At 44.3% G+C, this 18,065-nt stretch overlaps 1 protein-coding gene across 2 annotated transcripts in view; it reads right to left on the reverse strand.

Annotated features, from left to right (window-relative positions):
* The window catches only part of LOC138299186 (E3 ubiquitin-protein ligase TRIM39-like), a 109,951-nt gene extending 92,366 nt beyond the window's left edge, over positions 1 to 17,585 (reverse strand). Inside the window, exons 1-3 of one of the 2 annotated variants that reach the window (XM_069237281.1) lie at positions 17,131 to 17,585; positions 10,517 to 10,612; positions 2,670 to 2,900 (exon numbers count right to left, since the gene is read on the reverse strand). In XM_069237281.1, the coding sequence (XP_069093382.1) occupies positions 2,670 to 2,900; positions 10,517 to 10,612; positions 17,131 to 17,535 (732 nt within the window). In that variant the 5' untranslated portion in view covers positions 17,536 to 17,585. The remainder of the gene's footprint in view (positions 1 to 2,669; positions 2,901 to 10,516; positions 10,613 to 17,130) is intronic. The other variant, XM_069237283.1, reaches the window with a different exon arrangement.
* Positions 17,586 to 18,065: the final 480 nt, after the last annotated feature.

The raw sequence follows: 18,065 nt of genomic DNA on the forward strand, positions 1-18,065 counted from the left end.
AGTATACTATTTGCTGCCTTTTGCTTCACAGTAGTTTTGCCTCTTTGATAAGACGTGGGGGTATTTTTCCATCATTGTTAAGGATGCCCCACTCCTTGAACTGCTAATTTTCTGCTATGATGTTTTTAAAGTCTGCATAGTCATTCCGCTCGGTTAACGTGGATTCTTTACGACTGATCCAGAAATAGGTTTTACATTTTACTAATTTAAGGTGCTTCCATGTGTGGTATTAAAGTGGGGGAATGTTATGTAGGAGCTGTAGGATGTTTGAACTGTTTAAAGAGAACCAGGGCCCTCTCAACTTTAATTCCAGGGTAAAAATCAGTCCTGCTGATGTTGGTGGATATTCATCTTTTTCTTCGTCAACATTGGGGTGTAAGTGGTAAAGTCTGGATCCCTGTTGGGTCTTCCCCATCCTAGCCTGGCTGCTACCTTTCATGTAGGGAGAGATTTGGTGTTCCAATGTGCTGTCTTAGATTTAGTGGCCACAACCTGTGAGAAGAATTTTGGCAAAGTGTTATGAGTGGATTGGTTGTGGTTTTCCTTTTCTTGTGCCTTTCAGTGCAAGGTCTGGCTGATGCTTATTAGTGCAATGGTACTTCCCGGGGTGTTTGCGCCTTGATCTTCTTGTGGGGTCTGTTTAGGCAACTTCTTCAGTGCTGTCTTTCGATGGAAGATCGGATAGATGTCAGGGTCCTCAACCCTACTGTCGTCGCCCTGCACCCTCCCATTTGTTATGATGTTTAGTCTTTGTGATTGACTGTGCATTCCATTTTGTACATTGTGGATTTGTCTCATTTCTTTTGCTGTTTTTCAAGGATTTTCATGTTTTTTTCTTTTGTTGTTGTGAATGAGGTCTTTGAGTATTTTAAACTGCTGGAGGTCAATTGCATTATAACGTATTGATGGCGTACCTGCTATGGCCACAGGAGGACCTGCTATTTTCGGTCCAAACTTCATATTGCAACTGCTTACTGCCCTCAATATTTCTGCGGAGGATGCCCAACAGGCTGGGGGTGGGGGCATGTTGTGACTTCTCATTATTACCACTGTCCCCGCTGTTACTTTTGGAGCCTTGATTTATTGTGTTATATTGCTCATCCAATTCTCTTACGGCAAGTCTCCCAACAGGACCTCTCATCGAGTCACTGCCTGCATGTCCCATGGCCTCCTTCTGCACATGACTGTCTCGGGTTGGAGTATCTCCACCATGACCAGTGCTGGACTGTGTAGTTCCTGATTTACTAGCCTGGTCAATAGAACCGGCAATGTAGCTACCTTATTGATTATGGTGTCACCAGCTACTCCGTTTCCTCCCTAGTGCTTATTTACACAGAAATCCATCTTCCGATTGAGCATAACACACTGATTGAGTGTCAGGTACATCGTCATTGCTTGGAATATATTGCAGGGTATAATCCCCTGAGTGTGTAGACCCTGATATTCCCAGGGGCTCTATCACCTCCCTGCTTGTGGAGTTCTCCACACCAGGTGAATTCAATGCATGGTTTTGCCAGGATTCCAATGTGTGGGAGCTGTGAAACCCCCAGGGGGACAGAGAAACCCAGCTTGTGGGAGTTGCGAGGGTTCTACAGAGTCCATTGTGCCCTTTAAGAGTTATTTAGGTGGGTGAACGTTCCCAATTATATCTCCCATTTTCCGTGCACTGTGAGTTGTTGAACAGGCAACTGGCGGATTAGTGGACTTGGGCCTGGGCTGAGATTTTCTTTCTTCTTGGAACCCCTGCAAGGGTAGCCCCATGTGGGTTGTCTACCTAGATGGTCTGTGTGTGGATTATCCAGTTTCAGTCATTTACCTGGTCGATCCCTGTATGGTCTTGGTTAAGGGTCTTTGGGCTCGTGTCTCCTCCAGTCATTGATGAGGAGTTCTGTTTGACCTCCCAGAGTACACTTAGGTTGTGGAAGTTTTTTGTGCATTTGTTCTTTTCATCTGCCATCTCAACCATTTCCGCTATTATAGATGTTTTGAGGGAGGGGCTAACTATAGTGGAGGGCAATTTGCTGTTTTGCTTTGGTTTCTGAGCCATCCTTATTAATAAAAATCAATTGCGCATCCTTATTAATAAAAATCAATGCTTTAAAACTAAATATTTAATGAATGGATATATTGTATATGTGCTGGTGACAAGTGCAGTATAGTACAGTAAAGTAGAGCATTCAGGTGCAATGCAGAATACAGAAGAGTACAGATGACCCTCCCACTTTTTGGATCTCTATGGAGCTCTCTCTTCTTACCCGTCTTACAGAAGGCAAACTTCAGACGTGACTGAAAGCCCTTCTTTCTTAACAGGTTGTTGGTTTTTATCTCAGAGTCTGAACCTTACTTGAACCTGCTCATCTTCCGCATCTAATAATTGACCCTAACCGGAGAATAATAACCTCCCTGTCTATGTAACACTTTCTGCAAAAGCACTTTATCATGGGCCTCGTGCTGTGTTTAGTGGTGTATGGAAACAAAAACATACAACAAAATAAACGGTTGAAGTAGTCCCTTATATTGCAGTTGACACATCTTGCCTCAGAGGAACTCTGCTCTTCTAGATCTACAGATGTTCAAATCCAACCTTCAGTAGCTCCACATCCTACTGCTGACACTTTCTCCTTCAGAAGAACTCTACTCTTTTAGTTCTACAGAACTTTACTTCTCACCTTCAGGAGCTCCACGTCCTGCTGCTGACACTTCCCTTCCACCTCTGTGATCATGTCTTGGTGGGTAGATTGCAGCTTCTCCAGTTTACTCAGTTTCTCCCGAATCTTTGTCATCTTTTCTTCATGTTCCTCTTCCAGTTCACTCAGAAGTTGTTTCTCTTCCTTCTCCAGAAACTGCTTCAGAAGCTCAAATGTATTCAGTATCTTCTTGGTCTGGTTCTTGAAGATTTCCTTCATTAAAAACCAAACAAATCACATTATGTTTGTATTATTATAATACAGTGAGATTTATCACATTCTCCCCATATATTTCACTGATAATGCTTTTCATGTTAACCACATACCACTACCACGTTTCTCTGAGACAAACACTATGTGCAGTCAGTCTGATCCCACCACAGAGCAGAGGAGTTTTAACTTTGCAAAAACTCATCTTTATCGCTCACTCTCCAATTGTCTTCTGTTGCGTAGGCTCTCATTATCCTAATGAGACTACTGGATTTTGAGCAGCAAGATCGTCCCCTATGTGGGGAACTGAATCTGACCCACGGTGGATGACACTTGTCACTCCAAATCCAGGTTTTGCTCTGGCTAACTAGCAGTGCCTCATCTCTCCCAAATGGTAGAGACAATTGGGCAGCCGAGCGCATGACATATAAGTACTTCTCAGGGAGGTCGTGGTCACTCAGGTTACAACCGGTTCTCTCTTACACAGTACGGTCTCATATATAAATGACAATAGAGGCAGTATAAGTTTTAAAGATTGGTTTAATAAAACGACTGAATTTTGGATAGCAAAGTGTGAACTGCAATAACCAGAACTACACAACACAGTAATATTAAAATAGTGATGATGAGAGCGAAGCACAAGAATAAGGCTATCATAGTGCTGTTAGTATCGACGGATTATTCCCTCTCTAAATTATATTTCGAGCACAGCATGTTAAGCTCTAAGCCTGCCTTTCAGGTTCCCCGGGGAGGACATCAACCCTCATACCTGAGCAAAGGCCTGTGCTCTACATCAGCATCTGCAACGGGGAATTCAGCATACAGTTGAGGTTCCCTGGCTGGAATCTCCCTCTTGACGTGTACTAGGACTAGAAAGTGTTTTTATAACTAACACAGCAAATGTTCTAAGAAAATGTCCCGATGTAAGGATGTGTAGTTTCTACGAATGTTGGAGACTAAACTTCTACCACGTTTACCGGCAATGTACCAGATTGTAGCCTTGACTGAAGCACAGAGCGATCAAGAATGCATTGTTTGAGAACACAGTGCTGAACGAAGCTAAACAGTGTGATAGAAGAAATTAAAACAAGACAATAAAAACTGGTTATTGTAAAATAACAGTACAAAGCTGAATAAAAGATATCTAGGGCAAAGTGCACATCGGCCTAGTATGTTAAACTAACGTGCATGGAGCTATACTTAAAATGGCTACACAACACTCCCATCACAGAGAGCTTAAAAAGCGGTGGTGAGGCAGCCATCAAGCCGGCGGCCTCCCCACTGTCGTATTATGATGTTTCCACTAGGCTGACCGACGGAAATGTTGTAATATGTCAGCCCGGTGGAAAGAGTGCAGTGGCATTGGCATGGGCACCCTCAGGATGTTCACGGTCTGTGTTGTCAGTTCAAGAATGAGGAAGGGTAGGAAAAAATAAAGCAGGCTACAAGGCAAATTAAATAAAATATTATGCCAAAGGAAGTGAGTAAAATGGCATCCCTGAGATTTCCAGGTGCTGGAACATGATGCCAAGTTGTTTTAGTAGAAACCACTGGGGCTTTGGGCCAAGCTAAAGGAAGGAGAACCTTACCGGCCTCCACCTGACCCCATTCCACAGCATGGTGGAGCATCAAACTCTCATCCTGGTCACATCATAGTCTACCATCTCTGCCCATACCCTGTTCATCGTCATCAAGGAACCGCTATAGCTCCCACTCACATTTGCCAGCTGCTCATAGAGAAAGTGTCCAGAATCGGGAATGACCGTTGGAAAAGAACTTGATAATTTCAGGTGCACCTATTGTGAGGACTAAAACTTGGTATGCACACAGTTTATGGGGTCGATAAAGGTCAAAATCAATATTTACAGCCCTGGTATGACCCATTCTACATTATGGAAATCTTGTAATGTAGCCCTGTTAAGCACTAGAGTATTAACAACATGGAGCTCATCTTTCAGCACTGCATTACCAGTTGCATCATGTACTCTGAGTTCTGGCACTAAGTCCAGCTGCTTCAGGTGCACTGTGAGAATACCAGGTCCTCGGACACCGATATCAGGATGCTCAGCATGCACAGATGATATTAACTGCTTTTGCAGCTTTGCCTCTACAGATGCGACAGAGGAAAAGTAAAGTAGAGACTATTCCTTTTTGACACTTCCAGGGGTACTATAAGTTTGATATATAGGGCCTGCTGGCTGTGAATGTCCAGAAATTCCCTTCACACACCAGCAACAAACCAATTGCAGAGAACAAACCCACTGGCCCTATTCACCCCTGATAAGCATGGATCATTTGACATGCACAGATCTGGAATAGCCAGCAACACTCATTAGATATCAGCAAAAAGGAACCCAGCAAAAGCTGCCTTTGTTGGAAATGACCACCTTTTGCATGGTATATACCCCGTTTTTTTCTTCTTGATCTAAACCTGTTTTGATCGCCACCAGACTCTGCGTGCTATACCCCTGCAAACCAGGGCTAAAATGCCTAAGCTCTCATTTTCAAACATTACTAATTTAGGTTATACCTAATTGGCACATTAAATTTACTAAAAAGTACTTAGCATATGGTACTACATGCACCCAGAGCTGGAATATTTTATGCTAAGAGTGGGCTGCAGAACATATGGTGCTACTCACTAAACTAAACATGTCTCTACGCCTGTCAATGCAATCTGGGCAGTCTTAAACTGCCCAGATTTCGACCTGGCAAGATAAACCTTTTGCCAGGCTTACACCTTCCTTTTTTAATGTTTATAAGCTACCCGTAAGGTTGTCCCTAAATGCCCATATGGCAGAGGTCATTGTATTTGAAAAGCATGACATGTATGTTTAATGCTTTAAATGTCCTGGCAGTGATAAACATCTAGTCATTTATCACTGTGGTCAGGCTGGCTGGCCAATAGGAAAGCACTGGGTTATACTATTAAAACAACATATAGGTGGTCATTTTGACAGGCTGGCGGTGCAGACTGCCACATTGTAAGTGTGGCGGGTTGGCCACTGCCAACCTGCCTTATCTCCACTCATACCGCCATGGCAGTCAGAACTGCAGGGCCAGAGATGATCATCTCCGACCCAGCGGTCCACAGAAGACCAAAGGTGGTATTAGGAGCCGCCTTTCCGTCATGGTTTCTGCAGCGGTAGCACCACCACGAAAACAATGGAGGAAAGGCTACTGGTGACAGGGAATTCCTTACTACTCATTTTGCTTACTACTGGTATCACCTGGATGCCAGGACATCATACCTAAATCCAGAGACGCGTAGGAACCCAACTTCCCACTCTTTTCACTGAACCTCCCTAGACCCCACGGATATACACACTTTTGCTGCCACACGTGCTGGGCTTGGTTTCAACTTCAACAATATCTAGGTGACCCGCCCTTATAGTCACCACATTTACCCCTCCATAACAATCCTTGGTTACCTCTAACTGAAGAGCGCTTGATAAACACTTACATATGGTAGGAGACCTCTTCCAGGATGGTAAATTGAAACCTACTATAGAAATTACCTTGGGTGCGATCCCCACACCTATGTCTAAGTTCATATTAAATCACTTGTATAGTACTCTGTGAGTCAGACTACCAACATACCCTGAGGAACCTCTCGACTCCCCCCCCACATGTCCATTGTCATTTCCACACCGGATAACAGCAGGCTGATTTCCCGCCTATATCGTACCTCTTTTCCGTTATGTACTATTGGGCTGGAAGAATCTAAGAAAGCGTGGGAGAGAGACCTAGGGTGCGCAGTCTCTGATAAAACTAAATGTAACGCTCGATACAGCATTAAAATATCAAAAAAGTCCCGAAAGTAAATAATGAAGCCTTGTAGAATGGCGTTGGAGACAGATAAGAGACTGAAAGAGCCAGGCGACTGTCCCTATGGATCGTGTTGCTGTGGGCTGGATCTTTGGGAATCATAGCTCAGCTTGTGCGCATGCTGAAGTAGTTGTTGCACAGTAGAGATCTGAGGTCTTGTTTGAAGCAATAAAAAGAGGGGTTGCAGCGAAGGTCATTAGGGAGCGAGTGCCAGATCTTAGGAGCTTTTCCTGGGAAGGAGCGTGCCTGGGATGATTTCTTTTTCAGATCAGGAGATATGAGAAGAAAAGATTTGGAGCTTGCTAGTGATGGACGCTTCCTAATCTCAACAGTATGGTTTCTACGTCATTGGTTTTTTTTTGCATTAAGGCTTTGTAGGTGATGCAAGCTGTCTTGAAAAAGCACCTTCCTTCAACGGGAAGCCAAATGAGACTGTTGGAGGGCAGGTGAGATGTGATCCCATCGTTTAATTCCTGTGAGGAGACTTGGAGCCGCGTTGACATTTCTGAGTTTCTGCTAGGATGGCATTGCCGTAGTCAAGTTTCGAGAGGACTAGTGATTGCATTACCATCTTAAGATCGTCAAGGGAAATAAACAGTTGAGATTTTTTCTTGAGTAGAGTGCTCCTTTGGCTGCGTTATGCTCCATCAACATGTTTTTGTCCAGAGTGATACCCAAGGATTTGATGGAGTTGGAAAATGAAAGAAAGAAGGTTAGCGCATCCAGTCGTGAGCCATTCTTGGATAGGTAAAGGATTATTTTTTGGGGAAGAGGAGTAGTAGTTCTGTCTTGTTGGAGTTCCGCTTAAAATGGTTGGTGTTTAGTCATGTTTGTATCTTAATTAGTGTGGTGTTAAGATGCAGTGGTCACTAGGTGATTTTACACTGTAGCAGAGGTGTCTGTCATCTGCATATAGGTGAAAGTTGAACCTTGCTTGGTTCAAAATAACTGTGAGGGGTTTCATGAAGAGATTAAATAGGGCTGGAGAGAGGAATGAGCCTTGAGGTACACCTTGTGAAACTGGTGCAGGTTTAGAGAGGCAACTGTTCATTTTTATTTGTTGAAAGCAATATTGCAGATAAAACGTGAACCATCTCAAGGCAGTGCCATTGATACTAGTGCAGTTCTTGAATGTACCAAGTGAAGGTAGATGATTTACTATATCAAATGCCACAGAAATGTCCAGTAGGATTAGGAGGCAAGAGTCGCCTTCATCTAAGGATATGAGAATGTCATCTAATGTACTGAGAATGGCACTTTCTGTGCTACAGCCTTTCCTGAATCCTGATTGGAATGTGCTGTGGAGGTTGAATTATTCTATGTGTTGGTTGAGTTGAAGTAGGACACACTTCTCCAGTGTTTTGGCTAGGAAGGGAAGGTTGGTGATAAGTCTGAGGTTATTGAGGTCGTTGGGTCCACCCCTGTTTTTTTTAGAATGGGTGTGACTTGGCCTCTGTGGACGTATTCCGGTACACAGCACGATGATAGAGAGGCGTTGATTTTGGTCAAAATTAAGGAGATATTATGGTTGAGGATCTGCACTAGGGTGAAGGGGAGGGAATTAGGAGTGTGGGATGTGGGCTTCAGGTTCTCAGTTATTTTGAAGACTTCTTCTTCTGTCATGGGTTTGAACTCTGTCCACTTAACAATATTTTTCAGTTGTAGGAGAACACTACTGTTTTTGATTTTTCTTGGATCTCTCCAGTCTTTAATTAATTCTTGGTAGGGGGTGTCCGTGATGACTTGTGTGTCATTGAAGCAGGCAGGCTGGGATGTTGGACCAGTGTTGCGAATAGAGATTGTTGACTTTTAGCAATACAGTCAGTGAGCAGTTCGTTATTTCTTCACAGCGTTCAATGGAGGCTGTTGTTTCACATTGGAAGGTAAGTGTAGTTTGTTGTTTTACTCTGTTGAAGAGCTCCCTTGGTCTGTTCTAGGCACAGTCCAGTTGATTGTGAAAGAAAGTGGCATTTTCTCTAAAGATGTGTTTCTTGTAGGAGAGCCATTTGGATCTTAGGAGTGTGAGGTGTGCCGGTGAGGGGTTCTGTCTCCATAGCCTTTCGGTCTGTCTTAGTGGTCTCCTCTCATTGTTAAGCTCTCAGTTGAACCAGGATCTAGACTGGATTTTTCTAGATCGCTTTAGTTTGAGCAGTGCAACTTGGTCAAGAACGTCTCACATGCCGGAGCTATACTGGGCGGTGAGGTCATCTACGGTGTGAATGAGAGGTTGCAAGGGTAATTGGACGCTGATCCTGGATTCCAACAGTATTCAGATGGTGATCAGACCAGTTGATGGGCATGATGGATTGAAGGGAGACAAGCTTGCTTGTGGAAATTTTAGGCTCTAGAGTACAGCCTTTGCTGTGGTTCAAAATTACCAGAAGTGAGCTTGTCTCCCTTCAATCCATCATGCCCATCATTTGGTCTGATCACCATCTTAATACTGTTTAATCTCAATGCCCATCCCATCAAACAAATCCCGCTAACCGAGCTGGAATCCTCATTTGCTGCAAAGTTGCTTGAGGTCATTGAGATCAAGAAGGCTTATTAGGTTACGGACTGTGGCGTCTTCCGTGTCGTTCCAGTGCAGGTTGAAGTCCCCTGGGAACACATCATTTAGGGAGTTAGGATGTGCTGTGCTATTAGGTCGTATTGAACCAGATGTACAAAGTTTTTTTGTGTGCGCAAACAGCCAGATTTGCAGAATCAGGCCGTTTGCACACAGAAAAAAGCATTTTTGTATATACAAATGCTATTTTGCCATTAGGGTAATCTATTTACCAAATCGCAAAATAGGTTTGTGAGTCACAATTAGGAAGGGCCATGCCAACGGCGTCCCTTCCTAATTGCAAGTCGCAGTTCTATGTATGATTGTTTTGTGAACATGAATGTGGTCACAAAACAAGCACAGTTAACACCAATTTCAAACTGTCAGGGTTGAGTTCGAAGGGGGTTCAGTGGGTACGGTCTAGAATTGGGGCTGGCATTGTCACGTACACTGTGAATCAAGGGTCTGTGTTTCAGTGTGGTCGTTAGTTAGGTTGGGTGCAGCGGAGTTTAGAATGACGCTTTCTAGACTAAGGAATGTGATGGGGGTGGCAGTGGTGTATAGTGTGGAAGAGGAGTCCTGGGAGGGAATAGGTTCTGGGTTAATGGACCGGGGATGAAGTGAAGGAGGTGGGTGGGGAGCAAAACCAGCTTGAGTTAATAAGGCGAGAAGTGACTAGAAGTGCTGATTAAAGATGGTGAGGTGATGGTCTGACGCTTGAATTAGTTCAATGTTCCTGTCAAGCTCATATATATGGAAATCTCACCTCTAAATCTTTGGGAGGGGGCACTGGTGAGTGTAGTTCCATGGGGCATTCTGTAATTTGTAGGTAATGAAGGAAAATGTTTTCCATTTTGCGGGGCGTTTAGAGTAGAAAATGAAGTCGGTTTTCCAGTTGCTGTTGTTTGTGCTGTAGTAGGTATTGGCTATTTATTTTCCTGGAAGTTGTTTGAGTAGGTTATGTTTGAAGTTTTTTTTTTTTTTAATTAATTGAGAGATTTAACACAAGCAGGCCCTGTTACCCTTTACATAAGCACAAGCAGGGCTCCACTCACCTCTAGTTTAGCCTCTCAGGGGTACCCTTGTGCCTTTCCCCTCACTGCACTGTTACAGCTTACTTCTCATAAACACCATCAGGGCTCCCCTCACCTCTAGTTTAGCCTCTCAGGGGTACCTTTGTGCCTCTCCCCTCGCTGCACTGTTACAGCTTACTTCACATAAACACCATCAGGGCTCCCCTCACCTCAAGCTCCTCCGCTGTCCTGCTTCCTTCAGCTGTCCATGTCTGCAGGTCCTTCAGCTCCTTCTTCAGTCGCTCCACATGGTCATGAAGTGATTTCTGAAATGTAGACCACAGATTCTTATTACCCAATCACTTTACTGAACACCAATATCTGTGCTTAATCAAAGAAAACAAGAACAGTTACTTTATCAGTTACCATGTGGTTAAATGTGACTGTCTGTAGCTATGTTCAGCGATACTAACATAATCTACAGTACATTTGGTAATGTTTTTTGCAAACTTTAGATCTTGAATATAAGAACTTTGATTTCCCCGAACTGCAGCCAACTTGTGTTTTAATCTGGCTACTATCACCTTAGAGAGAGTCACCAAACAGTCTCATAATTGTGCACAAGGGGCACTAACTTATGTCTACATTGTCATAATTCAGTCAATTGTGTTACTAAGGGCCATATGTATGAACACATTTTCCCCATAGACATAGAATGGGTAAAACTCTTTGCTACATCTGGCCCTAAGTCTCTATAGGTCGTTCAAAAGCGTACACCAAGTTCCTCTTTTCTGAGCTGGTGCAGAACGGATCTGTGCATTTCTTTTTGGGGTCTTGAGCACATACACTAACTTAAAAAACCTCTGAGTTAGTGCATGTTTTGTAAACAGCAGAGTTCAGAAACACAAAGAGGTACTTATTGCCCTGCTTTACCAAGATTGCTGTCTGCAACCCAGCACTAACTCAGAGATATGTCTAATTAATATGTGCACTCAAGATGCAAAGCGCAGAAAAAAGGCTAATGATATAGTCCCTGTTGTTAGTGTAGCACCCCGGTTTGTGGGTCTATGCACATAATTTTGTGTTCCTTCGCCATATTTATGGGACCACTCTCTCAAATCCTACCACGAGAAATCCTTGAGTGAGAAGCATACAACAGTTACTAGGGGGTGGTAACTTAATACAATGAGATTGCAGCTTCAGGGGAAGTTGAGAGAAGCCCTGTGTGAGACTTAGGGGGTCACTGAGTACTTGGCAGTTCAGACTGCCATGCCGGCGCCGGTGGAAAAGACTGCCACTGGCATGGCGGGTTGAACCGCCATATTATGAACACAGGGAGGGCTGTCTGCAGCGGCCCTCCGCCACCACCAGGCTACCGCCGACAGGCAGCCTGACGATGGTGGATTACATTATCCGACAGGGCAGCGGTGCAAGCAGCGCTGCCCTCTGCATAATGTACCCTGTTTCCCCCAGCCTTTCCCTGGCGGAATCCCCCACCAGGAAAAGGCTGGCGGAATGGGTGCTCTGGGGCCCCCTTTGCTCATGCACTTGGTCCCCATGCAGTGACCCGTCGCGCAGGTCACTGCCCAATTTATGGGCAGTGATCTGCGCGACGGGTGCTGCTGCACCCGCCGCACTGAGGCATTGACGACGGCTCCATGTGGAGCAGTTGGCAATGTTCCGGCCCTGCATTCTGCTGGGCCGGCGGGCGGAAACACTGCCCGCCGGCCCAGCAGAATGTTCTTCATGCGGCTGGCGGGGTCTCAAGGAGGCTGGCGGTCTATAGAAAGACCGCCAGCATTAAATTATTAATGAGTGTTTATGTATTTTGAATAATGACTTATATAGAAATTGAATAACGTAGAAAAATAATGTGGACATTCAAAATTGTGACCTCGAAGAATGGCCACCAGTATTAATGAAATGTACTAATTAAATGATTAATACGTATAAGAAATATTGAAAATGTATTAGATTAATGTAGTAATATGTCATATTGAGAGATATGAACTATGTTCTTGCTTTTTAATTGTAGGCCTTAACTTAGTGAGTATCTTGGCCTAGTTTTGCCTGGCCTCATGCAAAAGCTGTATTTCTTAGCGTTTAATAGAAAATGCTGACAGAGTGAATTAACTGTGAAATGCTTATTGTTTTAATAAAATGCTTAGCAGAAGCTTTCCATGAGAACCGACTAGCAGAAGACAGGGTCCTTAAAAGCGTAAAAATTGTGTGTAATATGTGTGAGAAGTACTTTCCCAGGACGCGAACAGTGAAGGTACTGACTGTAGAAGAAGATGCAACAAAATTGATACCAGACGAGCTGGATGATGAGAACATTGTAAAGCAGACCAATTAACGTTGTGTGAATGAAGAAATATTAGAATTCATAGATTTGGTATAAGAAAACTATTGGGTAGAGTAATAATGTACGATTATCTGACCAATTGGAAGTTAGAGTATAGTTTGGGTGACTGATACAAGAATGTGACAGAGGGAAAAAGACTTGAGACCTTATTCAGATTTACTGCAACATTGAGAAGAAGAGACTCGAGATTATGACATTGGGCTCAATCTCTCTGAGAGCCTGATGTGTTGCTGATCGATTGATGACCTGAGGACGAAGACTGATTCTGTTTTGCTGACCCATACCGTGGATAGGTAGATATGACAATATGACTGAAATGCATCTTATGCCTTTTCTTGCTAGGTACCAACTGCGCTGTCTTGATTAGTTTTCCTTAGCTAAATATTTTCTAAATTCATGTTCTAAATTGTTTTGCATGAAGCCCCACATGCTGATGCTATTTTGGGTTAGTGTAGGGTATCTACAGGACGACTGACAATTTGCAGAGACAATGATTGACGAACTATGTTGCTGAACTATATGGATTATGTAACATTATCGAAGCTGACTTTACTAATGATTTGCACTGATGCTGTAAAATGTATTGTGATTCAAGTTTTGATTAGGTTGTGTTTCTTGCGTCTTATTGGTTAATCAATACTATTCTCTTATGCAGTTTTGAATTGATATTGAGACTAATCTACATGACTTTAGTATTGTTAATATAAGTGAAATAAAATTACTAGACTTTTTCCTAAAGGTGTGATTATTCATGACCCTTCAGTCGTGATGCGTAACAATTACTGACTCCTTAGATTACTGATTATTGATTTGACTGTTTATTGATTATTCTGTATTGATTTTTGTTTCTATACTGGAGCTATGGTAAGAACATCTTAAACGAGTCAAAAGGTTCATCAACCTATACACGTCTCCTTGTAAGTTTACTTATTAAGGACCGACGTGCTAACAAGCCGCATAGGTAAAATAGAGAAAGAGGGGTGAAGTTTATGCTAAGATAGAAAGTTGTGAGATAGAAAAAGAAAATAAGATGGTGAGATACAGAGATCAATAAATACAGAGGTTCAAAGAGCTAGTTAAGGAGGAAGAGGTGAGTTGAAATCAGTAAGGCAGACCAGAGACATGTGTGTTTGTGTGAGAGTGGAAAACAGGTACACATAGACACAGAGGAGTTGATGACAGAGAAAATGGGTAGAGGTAGAGAAATAGAGGTAGGCAGAAATGAGAAAGACATTTATAGTGGTGAAAGAAAGGGGACAAAGGCAGAATGAGAGAAACGGAAGGTGGAGCGATGAGGTAATAAACTAATGATGAGGTTAATTGAAAGGTTACCTAGCGAGAGAGAGAGAGCGAGGACAGATGGGTAGAGACATGAGGTATTGAGGTAGATGTGAGGTAGAGAGAGAATTGAGCTACAGTGGAGAAGGCAGTGATAAAGTAGAAAAAGGACTGAGCGAGAGGTAAGGGAATAGAGACATGAAGAGAGAGAAATAGAGATGTGGGGGAAACAGAGATGGAGTTGAGTTAGAAGTGAAGTGGATGGAGGAGAGTTACAGGGAGGTTAGATGGAAACAGTGCTCTGAGTTCAGAGAGAGGCTGCCCACCACCACGCACATCCTTTGCAACATAATGTGGAGCTGTGTGCACTTGCTATCTAGCAAAGATAGGTACAAAATCCTATGACTAGACAGAATCTAAAACATTCCACACATTGTATGTGTACGTACAGTGCTGCACACATTCAGTGTGTGGTGTAGAGTCCAACATTCTCTGTGTTACTGCCTGCTTCAGGGAGGCATTATTTCCACTCCAAATCGGGCTTTGCATCACAAACTATGGGTGATTGCGCTAACCCAAGTAACACACCATTGTTGCAAAGTGCACCAGGCAGAGCAAAGCACTATTTGTGTAGAGAAAAGAGCACCTTTCCACAGTGAAATACCCTTAGTGCTGGAAAGTAAGTGCCTTTGCAGGAGTTTGCATTGCTTTGAGTAATTATGTGCGACTTTGCGTCAGAGGAAACCATTGCTAAATCTGCACCCACGTTTCTATTAAGTTTGCTCAGTTATAAAATTAGACCAAACCCAAGTAACACACACTGATGCAAAGTGGACTAGGTAGAGAAAAGCGCTACTTGCGCAGAGAAGAGAGCACCTTTCCAGAGTGAAATACTTTTTGTGCTGGAAATCAAGGGTCAGATGTATCAAAGGGTTTTACCCATTTTGTGTCAATGGGAAAATGTCTTCGTACATATGGCCCTAAATGCCTTTGCGGGAGTTTGCAATGCTTTGCATCACTCTGCATGACTTTGCCCCATGGCAAACCCTTGGTAAACCTGCATCTATGTTTCTGTTAAGCAAGCTCGGTTCTGAAATTAGAAAAAAAGCTCTTTTTTGTTTTTTAGCAACAGTATTATGGACAGCCTGGATTTTGACTGTCCCACTCACTGTACCAGAGGGTCCCTTGGAAGGTGGGGCCCTGGACAATTGCCCACTCTCCCTATGCCTTAAAAGTCTCTGAATGCAGGCCTAGAGAAATGGCTACAGACCGCTGAGAAGGAGTTTATATGTGCATGATGGCAGCCACTGGAGAATCTTTGGTAAGTGTTGGACCAATGGTTAAAATAGTAAAAGAGAAAAGTGAAATATGAATATTAAAAACCCCGGATTCATCATTCATCGGAGAATCTGAAGGTAGGCGCTTCAAATGTGATGCTGATTTTTGGATTGATCTTGCACAATTCACTCATTGATATAAATTAATTTGGCCTTCTAATGATTTGTGCTGAAGGACTCTGAATTCAACTAACATTTTGTTTAGCTGGCAGTCATCTTGTTTCTAGCTTAAACTGATCAAAAGTTACAAAAAGTGCAGCAACACGTTTTGCCACGAAATGGAAGGCCCTTCATAAAGGCTGACTGGTCACCTTTCTGTTGTACTTGGTTGTTAAACTGATACTAATGTCCAGGCAGTGTTAACATGGGTAAAAGTAACAAACTAATAAAGTAATATTATCCCAAAGTGAGCCATATTACACAGCATGATTTGCCTTTTCTTGATGCATAATTTAACGAGCCCTGCCGCATAATTTGATACTTCGCTGACAGATAATTCCAGTGGCCCTCCAAATAGCTCAGTAATCCGAATCCAGAGCAGGGGCACCTGGGTAATCCATGGGAAGGATGGACTATGTGAGGCCTCCAGCCGACGCAACGTGGGAAACAAGGATACCACAGAGATGTCGGAAGAGCCTCCTTATGGTACCATAGAGATGTGAGGGAAGCCTCCTTATCGTACCATAGAAATGTGAGGGAAGCCTCCTTACTGTACCGTAGAGATGTGAGGGGAGCCTCCTTACTGTACCGTAGAGATGTGAGGGGAGCCTCCTTACTGTACCGTAGAGATGTGAGGGGAGCCTCCTTACTGTACCGTAGAGATGTGAGGGGTGCCTCCTTACTGTACCGTAGAGATGTGAGGGGTGCCTCTTTACTGTACCATAGAGCTATGAGGGGTCTTCTGAACTGAGATCCGAGCCATCAGTCCAGCCCTAGGGGGAAATATCCCCCATGAAAGGTCAGGGCACTGGATATTTGTTTAAGGGCATCAGCCAGTTAGTTCCTTGATACACAGTCTACATATGTACAGGCAATGTCCAGGCCCACCCAGGACTGGTGAGCACGCCCTGACCCTGGCCAGGTACTTCCGAAGGGAGAACAAAAAGGAAAGACGCAGGGTTAGTTTAACCGATTTATTGGAGCCCAGCGATGGGAGAAATGAATTTCGACTCAGTGGGTGCCAATATGGCCGTCTATCTCGGGGTACGGATACACAAAGGGGGGGCAGAAGGGAGGAGGAATGGAAACAATAAGATATTGGAGGGCGCTATATGGGGCTGTGTCCACCTCAGTCCAGGAACTGTTAACACTGCGTACTCTTGGGCATATTGTGAGGTTCCACCCGTGACTAACACCTGCACTTGGACACCAGCAGCCTCCTGCTCCGGGTAACAAAGTTCACTAACACATGGTATTATACACCTTGTACTCTTGGAAGCCTCGGGAATGTAGGGGTGCAGCGAACGAGACCTACTGCCTGGGAGACTCCTTAAAGGGGGCGCTGTGTGGTACGATAACTATAGATTAATTATTCCGCAAGCAAATGGCGACCTTGTGCTGATGAACATGTACTAGTGTTTAATGAGAAACTGAAAGCAGACTGTCCGTTTACCACATAATTGTGATTCTGTGAACTGACCTTTGTGGACTAGTTTGTCCAGAGTTTATATGAAGCAAACGTCAACTTTATAACGGCTGCAGGAGTAACATATCTCTCAAAAAAACGCAAAATGGAATGGGGCGGGCGCACGGAGAGAGACCCTCCCAGAGCTGGGGCGCACTCACCTTGTACTCCTGGGCAGCCAATGTTATGGAACGCTCGGAGTGCGACCACATCCGTATCTCAGAACTGGGGCAGACTCACCTTGTACCCCAGGGCAGCCTCTGGAATGGGGAGCACCGAGTGAGCCTTGTGCTCCCTGGACTCTCGACAGATCACACAGATGGGCACCTGGTCCTCTTCACAGAACAGCTTCAGCTTCTCTTCATGTTCTCTGCACAGATTCTCCCCCTGGGGCGCCGCACTCAGGGTCTGAAGCTGTTTCAACAGCTCCACTATGTTTCCCAGCTGTCTGATGGGTCTTAGTATTTTGTTTTTAGAGGTTTCTCTGCACTGAGGACAGGGGAAGTCTGTCTCCAACCCTTCCCAGCACCGGGTGATACAGGACAGACAGAAGGCATGTCCACACTCCGCAGCCACGGGGTCTGTGAAATATTCCAGGCATATGGAGCAGGTGGCCTCCTCCCTGAGCTGTTTGTTTGCCGCCATTTCCTATATTAAAGTTTCGTTTCTCCCGGTCTGTGAAGTGGGCGTGTCTTTGTCTATTCTCTACTCCTCTCAACAGGAGTCTCAGGGCTGGATCCAGCTGAGGTGGGCGTGTCGCACCAGATGGGCGTGGCTTTCCTTGGAGGGGTGTGGTCACATCTATGCCTGGGAGTGTATGCAGTAGACAGGGGCGGGTGAACATCTGTAGATGGGCGCGTCTACAGCTGCAGAGGCGTGGCTCCAGGTGTGAGTGGGCGTGGCTCCAGGTGTGAGTGGGCGTGGCTTCAGTTGAGCTGGCCCTCTCGATAATAAGTCTCTGCCTGATTTGACTGAACCACGCTACATGGTTCAGTCGCTTGTGTTTTACTCTGGACCCGGTGAGGAGGGGCGGAGATTCCACTTCTCTGCAGCTCCAAAGCGGAAGAGGTTTAAATTCGAGTCCTGATCAAAAGTAATCACTTTCCATGTGTGTGTGTATTCCAGCACACGTCATGCTGCACTTACAATAAAAACTACAAGTTCCAGCCCAAGAA

Source organism: Pleurodeles waltl, chromosome 6, assembly GCF_031143425.1.
Source record: "Pleurodeles waltl isolate 20211129_DDA chromosome 6, aPleWal1.hap1.20221129, whole genome shotgun sequence".
NCBI classification, from domain to species: domain Eukaryota; kingdom Metazoa; phylum Chordata; class Amphibia; order Caudata; family Salamandridae; genus Pleurodeles; species Pleurodeles waltl.